We start from the raw sequence: 8736 nt of genomic DNA on the forward strand, positions 1-8736 counted from the left end.
GTGGGGAGGGGAGGAGGAGGGGCGAAGTGTGTGTGGAGGGGATGGGCGGGGGTGTTGCGGGGGACAGTCCGAGTGGGTCCCTCCAGCCCGGCTGCCCATCAGGACAGGACACTTGGAGTTGCCAGGGGTCACCTGGGCATCCAGGCGGGCGAGTGGGAGTGCAGCCCCTGACATTCCCCCGGAGATGGCTGGGCAGGTCCTGTGTCACCCATGGTCCTTGAGGCCACACAGGTCTCTGGGGAACACAGGGGCAGGGCCGAGCTGTGTCCCAAGGGCACTGCAAGGGTCCTGCAGAGGCCATTCAGGTGTGCGAGGCAGCTGTGAGTTCTGCAGCCAGCCCCAGAGACAGGCTGGACGGGCCAGGAAGGATAGAAGGGGACACTGACATCTTCTCCGTCCCCTCCTGCTCCCACAGGACACACGGGGTGGGCCAGCCCCACCCTTTCTTGAACTCGCAATCCCAATGGCTCTCCTTTCACATGTCCTGTTTCCTTAGCCTACTTAGTTTGACTTTGCACTCAACCAGGTTCAGGGGTCGCCTCTAACTTCCCAGGACAGCCAACCATGGAGCCCGTGGGCAGGAAGCGCCGCAAGAGGGCTGCCAAGGTTCAGTTGGAGGCTCAAGTTATGGCCGCCCCCGTGAAGGAGCATGCAGGTAAACACAGCCCAAGGGGCCACGAAAGAAGGTGCACGCCCAAGGAGACGATCTGTCTGCTCTCTGCGCGGGGGGCACACGGGCAGCCCGAGACCCCTGGCCCCTTCGTGGCTTTGGAGTCCACCATGCATGTGCTAAGAGGCCCCAGGTTTTCAAAGCAGGATCGAGGGCCTAAGGCTTCCCGTGGGAGGCTCCCCCTCATAGCAGGGTTACAGATGCTCTCAGAGCAGCTCTTTTCCATGAGTGTGGTCCTAACATCCAAGGGGTCTGACCTGTGAGCGTTGTTTACTGGGACTTGAACCCGAAGGGCTTCCAAAAATGCCTCCGTAAAATGGCCAGGGGCCCAGTGATTCCATGCATAGCTCTGCTTTAAAGCTTTAATTGGTAGAGAGCCAAAAAAGTCCACAAATGGTACGTTTCTCCACGAAAAATGTCTACAACAGTGTTTTCCTCTAAAAAAGATTTGTCTTTTAAATTTTAATGCAGGAAAGGATCCAGTCAATGATGAACATGAGGAAAGAAACCCTTTTACAGAAACAAGGGAGAAAGATGTAACTGATGAGCATGGGGAAAGAGAACCTTTTGCTGAAAGAGATGAGCACATGGGGTAAAGTGTTTAAGTCACTTTTGCCTGTCGGATAAAGTATTTTGGGAAAAGTCAGCTTCGGATCATGTCATCACTGTTCTATTCTATGCAGAACATTTCACATAAGACATTTCTTCCTAACAAACATGGCATTTTGTGTAACATTATGTTAAAATTTTGATGTAACTTTTTTTTTTTTTTTTACAGGATTCATACCATGAAGCTAGAATATATTGCAGGTATGTTTTAGGAGCTATTCGTAGTTTTTGAAAATTATTTTCAACCATACAAATGTTACAGTAGGTTATATGAATTAGTGGATGACAAGACTGTCTTACACGCCTTCTTCTCATATATAGCATTTAACATACGTATTTAATGTAATGTGTTTAATAAATTTTCATACTTACCTTTTTGATTGTTGATGTGGAATGTGAGAATGCTTCTAACAATGGTGAAATGAGAGGGATGGCTTTTCTTTCATACACGTGGAAATGTAATTATTTGGGGAATATTAGAGGACACTGGAGGAGAAACAGCTGTATTCGTTTCTTTTAGTGTACACAGATAAAGTATATAAGTTTTTTTATCTTTTATTTTAGGTTTGAGGGTGCATGTGCAGGTTTGTTATATAGATCATTGCATGTCACAGGGGTTTGGTATACAGATTATTTTGTCACCCAGGTTGTAAGCGTGGCACCTGGTGGGTGGTTTTCATCATCACCCTCCTACCCTCTGCCCTCAAGTAGGCCCAGGTATCTGTTGTTCCCCTCTTCCTGTCCGTATGTACTCAGAGTTTTTAATATGAGTTTTTATGTTCCTAATTTAGCTATTCTATTGTCACAGCATTCTGATTTTGTTTTCTTTAAAGTACAAGAGAAAATCGAATTATCTAAAATGATGATATTCTATTATTATTCCAGTAATAAACTGTGTACTAGAAAAAGAAAGACAAGTTTTCTACCCAGTGAGAAACATGTAACTGGATCCAAAAGCTCATACATTTTGTATTGCCATGTGAACTGTTAGTTGCACTGACTGTTATAGGACCGTATTTTCAAAAAAAATTGAGAAAATTTCTGTAAAGACGACAGAGACAATACTCATATTTTTAAAAAGCTCAATTCAGTTTTCAGCTCTTCTATAGCGATAATTCATACAAGCAGTATATTTGGAAAGCTTTGCTCTGCTTAGTGACTAAGTGCTGGTTTTGTGAGCTGCCTAACTGAGCATTATAGATGGAGACTGTAAAAGGTCTCCATTATATAATGGAGACTCCTTATAGATGGAGACTTGTATTATGGTGCAGATCTTTTATGATTGCTGAAAACTATCTTTAGCAATTGATGGTAGATCTCTAATGTGAAACCATGTTTAGGAAAGCATTCCTTGTAGTATTACAGTTTTCTGAAACACAACACTATGGATAAAAATATCATATAAAAAGCTCCAAGAAAATATTTCAAAAGTGTTTTTGAATGTATTTCTTTACTTAAGCCTAAATTTTTACACCCATGGATGATGCTTCTTTTATTAAAATACAGTTAATAGCATCAATCACTAGATTGCTTAAAAAATGCTTTTCTTATTGTGTATTATTTCTACCCTTTTGATGGTCTTATTAAATAAGATACTTTTTTGTATGTTTTGCATAATGAATTGTGACAGTATTTCATGGAAACATGTCCTTTAAATTACAAGACATTTTATAAATGTAGAAATTAGAGTCTGTGTTTGTAACCCTTTCTGCACATTTAAAAAATAGAAACTTTTAATTATTTGCTTTTTTTCATCATCCATCAATTAAGTGATTTGCAGTTATACCAATTGGAATTAGAGTGCTAATATTAATACCTAAAAGGTTTTACAGAAAACGAATGAGTAAATCTTGCTTTTTGAAGTGATCTTTGCATTTTACAATGTAAATGTCCTTCCGATATTGCTGAACCATCATGTCTCACATTGATTTCAATGTATGCGAAGAAAGTACTTTTCAGCATTAACTTTTAATGCATTTTCATTTACTACCTAGCTAACATTAAAGAGGACCTTGCTGCAAAAAGAAAAATGATAAAAATAGATAAAGCCGCTTATAGGAAAACCAAGGACACAATTGAACGTGCTTTGAGAAAAAAACAACTAAAAAGGTATGATTGTTGGCTTTTTTGCATAATGATATTTATATCACTTCTTTGTATTTGTTGGTGCAAATAATTTCAAAAACTATCCTGTACATATTGGTGTCTCTAGGGAACAACATATTTTACTTGATTGTTCCCTAAGCAGGTAAGTTTCTTTAGTTTTATAACCTCAGCTTAACAGAATTGAGAGATACTACCTAGAAGCCAATGAAGATAACCTCTTTTTGCCTTCCAGATAAAAATAGTCTTCCTGTAAAATTAATTTTTATCCGTTTCTAGAAATACGGCAGCTGCATGTAAGATAAATGTCTTCAACGTTTAGTCTGTAGATCCTTAACAATATTAAGTTATATGGAAAGGGACAACCTTATGTTGTAAATAAGTTATCTATTTTAGTTAAATTGTTTTCACTATTCCCTTTAGAAAATCACTGTTGTGCCAATGTGGAGAAATAGTTAAGTGAAGCATTTCTTTTGGGAAATCTTACGGGATGAATGGCTGTTATATTCTTGAACTTACTTATGAGAACCCATATGTTGTTTAGTTTGAGAAAATGAAAAGTAAACTGCTGTTAGAGAAAATGATTGTTTCTGGGAAATTTATAGTGCTGTAAACCCTCCTTTGTCTTCAGCATGTAAATAATGTGAGAGAGCTGCTCTACTAGTCAGTTAGGAAGGGATCCTTTCAGAATGAGTAACTCATTTCACCTTTTCCCAAAAAGATTTCAGCTGCTATTACTCCCTTGCTACTTTATAGTATAAATTATGTCAAGTCTGTTTTAGTTTGAATAGGATTAATTTTTCATCTCTCTATGACATATGACAGTGTTACATATTATGTGTTACAGGCAGAAACGTGATTATAGACATACTCGGAAGTTGCTGAATGTCCTTAAAGAATACATCGCAGACAAGCAGAAAGATGATGAGGAAGCAGAAGCAGCAGCAGCAGCAGCAGCAGCAGCAGCAGCAGAAGTAATAGTAGTAGAAGAACAAGAGGAGGAGGAGAAGGAGGAGGAGGAGGAGAAAGAAGAAGGAGAAGGAGAAGAAACAGAAGAAGAAGTAATTGTTGGTATCAGGCTTAGCTTTATGATTAACCTATTGTATCAGTGTCTCAGGGAGTAATTGTTCATGCAGAAATCCAGCAAAGAAGGAAGAGAGCATGAGCCCAGAGAGGGGGGCCCGTTAGTGAACTCATGTACCAGGGGAATATAATTGCCATGAAGCATTTGTGGTCCAACTGAGGTCAGCATCATAGCGATTAAGAAGTCAAAGTGAGCCCAGTTGGCATATTTGTGCAAAAGCAGCTGTAGGGTTGGAATTTCCTGGGTTGGGGTGTAGCCAAGCACGTTGATAGAGGAAGAGTTGGGCAGGGAATAGACGCAGGGATGGGGATATGATGACTGGCTGTGGAATTTCAGCTGGAACTGGGTTACCTGAGCACATGGGGGTGGGCAATGGGCAGTGAAAAGTGTTCCATTCGGTGGGTGTCATATCCCAACAGACTCCTGAGCTGTAGTACTGAAGTGAGTGACCTACAGTGGCAGGAAGGTAGTGGCTGTATGTTGGGAAGATGGAGAAACAGCTGAGTGCAGTGGTCAAGGGCTGGGGCACTGCAGCCCCACTGCTTGTGATTCAACTCCAGCTTGACCATTGCTAGCTCAGGAACCACGGGCAAACTATTTATCTCTGTGCCGAAATTTCCTTGTCTACAAAAGGAGACATGATAAGAGTACCTATGTCAGAGTTATTTGGAGGATTGAAGGGTTCCTGTGTAACGGGTTTATTTAAGTTTTTCAGGATGTGATCTGACCCATGATTGCTCTTTATCATTGCTATTATTAATATTACGTAGGTGTTGCAGTCATTGGGAATGACAAAATCTAGGGGATGACTGTATAAGTGAGTGCCATGTAGAGGAGAGGAGAACACTGTTGTTGGAGATTGGGTCAAGGTGCAGAAAGGCCATCATTTTTGTAAGGTTCATCTATGTGCATACTGAAATGACCAAGATTTAATACCAGTTTAAAATCTTAGTAAGAAAGAATGTTTCTTAGTTAATTTCTGTATAAATCTTACCCATCTGTAGTCAACAAATTATAGGAAGGGTCATCATATACTCTACATTCGAAATCAAGAATTAAGACATATGTGTTGAATATGTATGTAGAAGAAAGAAAATTCCTTAATGACTGATGAAAAAGGTCATTATATCATTTTAGCATATGAGTGGTGAACACAGTTCTTTAAAATTGGTCATAAACGTTGTTTAAAAGAAAGTGTTAAGAAGTATAGATTTAAAGAGTATTCCTGTAAAGCTAATGCAGAATTATGTTTTGTAAGTATTAAAAGTTACCCAATTTTCATCACTACTTTTTTGTACTTCTAGAAAGCATTTCAAGAAAAACAGAAGAGGTGTCAACAACATACAAGTGTTAGGAGAGGGGGGCTGAAAGAGGTGAAGCCGCTACGTGAGCAATTCATAAAGGTCTGTTCTATTTGGTAACATAATACATTATAAAATACACCACGTGCATAATAGAAGAAAGTCTTCTTGTTTCTGAATGTATGGAAAGACATTTTGGTTATACATTTTAAATTACTTACCATTTTCACTTTGAATGTATTGTTCCAAATTTAACATAATTGGTAAATGTATTTTTAGGATTCATGAATAGTTTTGTGGGAGTTACTTAGAACAGGAAAAGGTAAATTGGAAATTTTACCTGGAAATATACATCTTGTGTATAAAATTGACATTTTATTAACACATTGACCCATTTATGCCAGAGGCTGCACGTTTTTTGTGTGTGAAAAATCAGACCTTGGCGATGATCTTGAGTGGTAGGATATACATGATTCCCACAAGGTTAGCGTTCCAATAATGGAACGCTAGGCATAAATGAGTTTTAATGATTTTATTTTCAGTTTTCAGGACGTCAGTGATAAATCTATGGTGGAAGGCAAGAAGACCATAAATCCTTTCTGGGTGTCTTTTTTACTTGTGATGTTTCAAGAGTTTTAAATAGGAAGTAGGCAAGTGTAACTACTGAGTGTCTCTTTTATTTCCTGCTATAATATAGGACTGTTTTATGGCATATTCACTCACAAAATTATCAGTAATGGTTTTACATGACAATTTGTAATAATAAGGGATGGTTCAGATGTATAACAGAATGGGAAAGCCAGCAGATTATTAACACGTTGTGAATTGTGAATTATCTGCTGTCATATAGCACATTAGCAAGTTGTCATCGGACAATCACTTCTTCATGTAGATGTATATTATTTAGGTAATAGTGGAATTCTTTTCTGGGAAATAAGGTATTCTTTTTAATAACCTTGTGAAAATACATGTTCATATGTCACTCTTCTACACTAACTGAGATGTGTTAAATAAACTGAGAAAAGAGTTTGAAAATAACATTTTCAAGCAACTTGAGAATGATCTAACAGTTATTTAAATAGAAGTCACAAGTAGAGAACATGCTGCTATAATGTTCCCCAGAAACCATTTATTAATTGGTAGGAACATGAAACTAGAAGTTTTCCTGTCAGTGTTAATGCTGCATGTTACCACTTAAGGTAGGAACTTTGCTATCGTCTTGGACTCTTCTGAGTCCCTTATCCTTCCCATACAGTTACCATGAGGCAAGTTTTACCTCTGTAATGGCCCTTAAATTTCTTTTTTTAAAATTCCCACTGCAGCTGCCCTAGTTCAAGACCTCATTCTTCCTTGCTTGTACTATTAAACTCTTTTCTGAGTTCTCTCTTCTCTTCTGAGCCATCCTTCATTGATCGGCAATATTACCTTCCTACAACTCTCCCCTTCCTAAAATGCTTCCTAACCCTTCGCTCTTCCCAGCCTGTCAGTGGTGCCCCGTCTCAGTTCTTAGATGTTCAGAGACTCCCCACTTTACGTGACCCCTCTTAGGCTTGTTCTGCCGCCCTCTGTCTTTGCTCCTGCCTATCCAGGTTGACAGCTTTCCCTGAAGGAATTCACTGTTACGCTCATGCTTTACTCATGCTCTTCCCTCACAATGCTTTAAAAAAATTTTTTGACCAATTTAAACCTTTTGCCAACTAAGTCAACATCAGTCTCCATTTTTGGCTACACGTCTGAGTGAGTTGCCCTTCCATAGCATTACACAATTTTTGTATTAATTTTTTTGTTTGTGCATTTGCTCATGTCACAGGATTATGGAAGAGATTATGCTTACATTTTTTACATCTTCCTCAGCATTAACATACAACATTTTAGGGAGTAGGAACTGTTGAACTATTTGTTGAGGGAATAGTGTATGTTTCAAACATAGTTACGTTTTCTCTAACTTGATGAGGTCTTATCACCGACCATTTTATCCCTTCAGTGGAAACCACGTTACGTAGACTATTGCTGATAATCCTGCTGAAAAAATATATTTCATGATATAAGCCTGCCTATCTTTTTCTGTCTTTGCTCCATCTTGACCTTAAGATGCTCATCAACCCATTTTATTCAAGCAAAGTACATGACAGTTGGACCTGCTAAAATAATATTTCACTGAAATCTGGCATTAAAAAATTTAAGTGGGTATTTGGAGCTCCATGTATTGATTACAGTTTTCTTCACTTTGAAATAAATAACCAGCATCCTTTAAATATTAAAAGTTGTTTCCTTTTGACATCTGATTAACCCTGTTTAAAACATGAGGTGTAAAGTGGTGGTTTGTCAGTGAACTAGACTTTTTCTTTTAGGCTACCAAGGACTGTAAAGACAATTATTGCATCATTTCTTCCGATGAAGAAAGTGAACTTGATAACTAGCCGTGTTTTTAAATAAACTCGTGTCAGAACTGTAAGTAGTGCATATTTAAATATTAAAAACTCAGGATTGATATAAGGACTGGAATATTTTATTTGCAGAAATGTGTATCACAGTTACTTAAATTTTTTTTGAAACAGCTTTTGGAAGAGTTGACACTTAGTTGTCTCTTCAACCTCTGTTATTCTGATGACTGAAGAAAGAACTTGAACCTGTGTTATATGATACAAGCACAACTTGAACTACAGTAAACTACGTGACAGTGTTTTGATAATTGTTATATAAATCAGTATAGCTCCTCTGTCATTTGTCTGTTACATGCCAGACCTCGTTTCTATGATCTGTTGAATGAATCCTAGACACTTCTGTGAGAAAGCAGCAATTGCACAGTTATGTACACGGTCAGTTAAATTTTAACATTAAAGATGATTTAGATTTCAGTTCGCCTCTGTGGATCTGTATCAGTTCCAAAAATGTAGAAAGCACGGGCATAGAAAAGTACATTTTTCTTTAGTAAAAGAAGACAAAACCTGCCGGGTGTGGTGGCTCAT

At 38.4% G+C, this 8736-nt stretch overlaps 1 protein-coding gene across 1 annotated transcript; it reads left to right on the forward strand.

Annotated features, from left to right (window-relative positions):
* The first annotated feature begins 184 nt into the window (after positions 1-184).
* On the forward strand, positions 185-8473 carry FAM9A (family with sequence similarity 9, member A). The gene is made up of 9 exons (XM_011966845.1): positions 185-320; positions 527-655; positions 1142-1262; positions 1449-1480; positions 3274-3388; positions 4230-4410; positions 5771-5869; positions 8119-8218; positions 8326-8473. Exons 1-8 carry the CDS (start codon positions 185-187, stop codon positions 8185-8187), a joined length of 882 nt encoding a protein of 293 aa, XP_011822235.1. The 3' UTR covers positions 8188-8218; positions 8326-8473.
* Positions 8474-8736: the final 263 nt, after the last annotated feature.

The sequence above is a fragment of the Mandrillus leucophaeus genome, unplaced genomic scaffold (genome assembly GCF_000951045.1).
Source record: "Mandrillus leucophaeus isolate KB7577 unplaced genomic scaffold, Mleu.le_1.0 Scaffold777, whole genome shotgun sequence".
NCBI classification, from domain to species: domain Eukaryota; kingdom Metazoa; phylum Chordata; class Mammalia; order Primates; family Cercopithecidae; genus Mandrillus; species Mandrillus leucophaeus.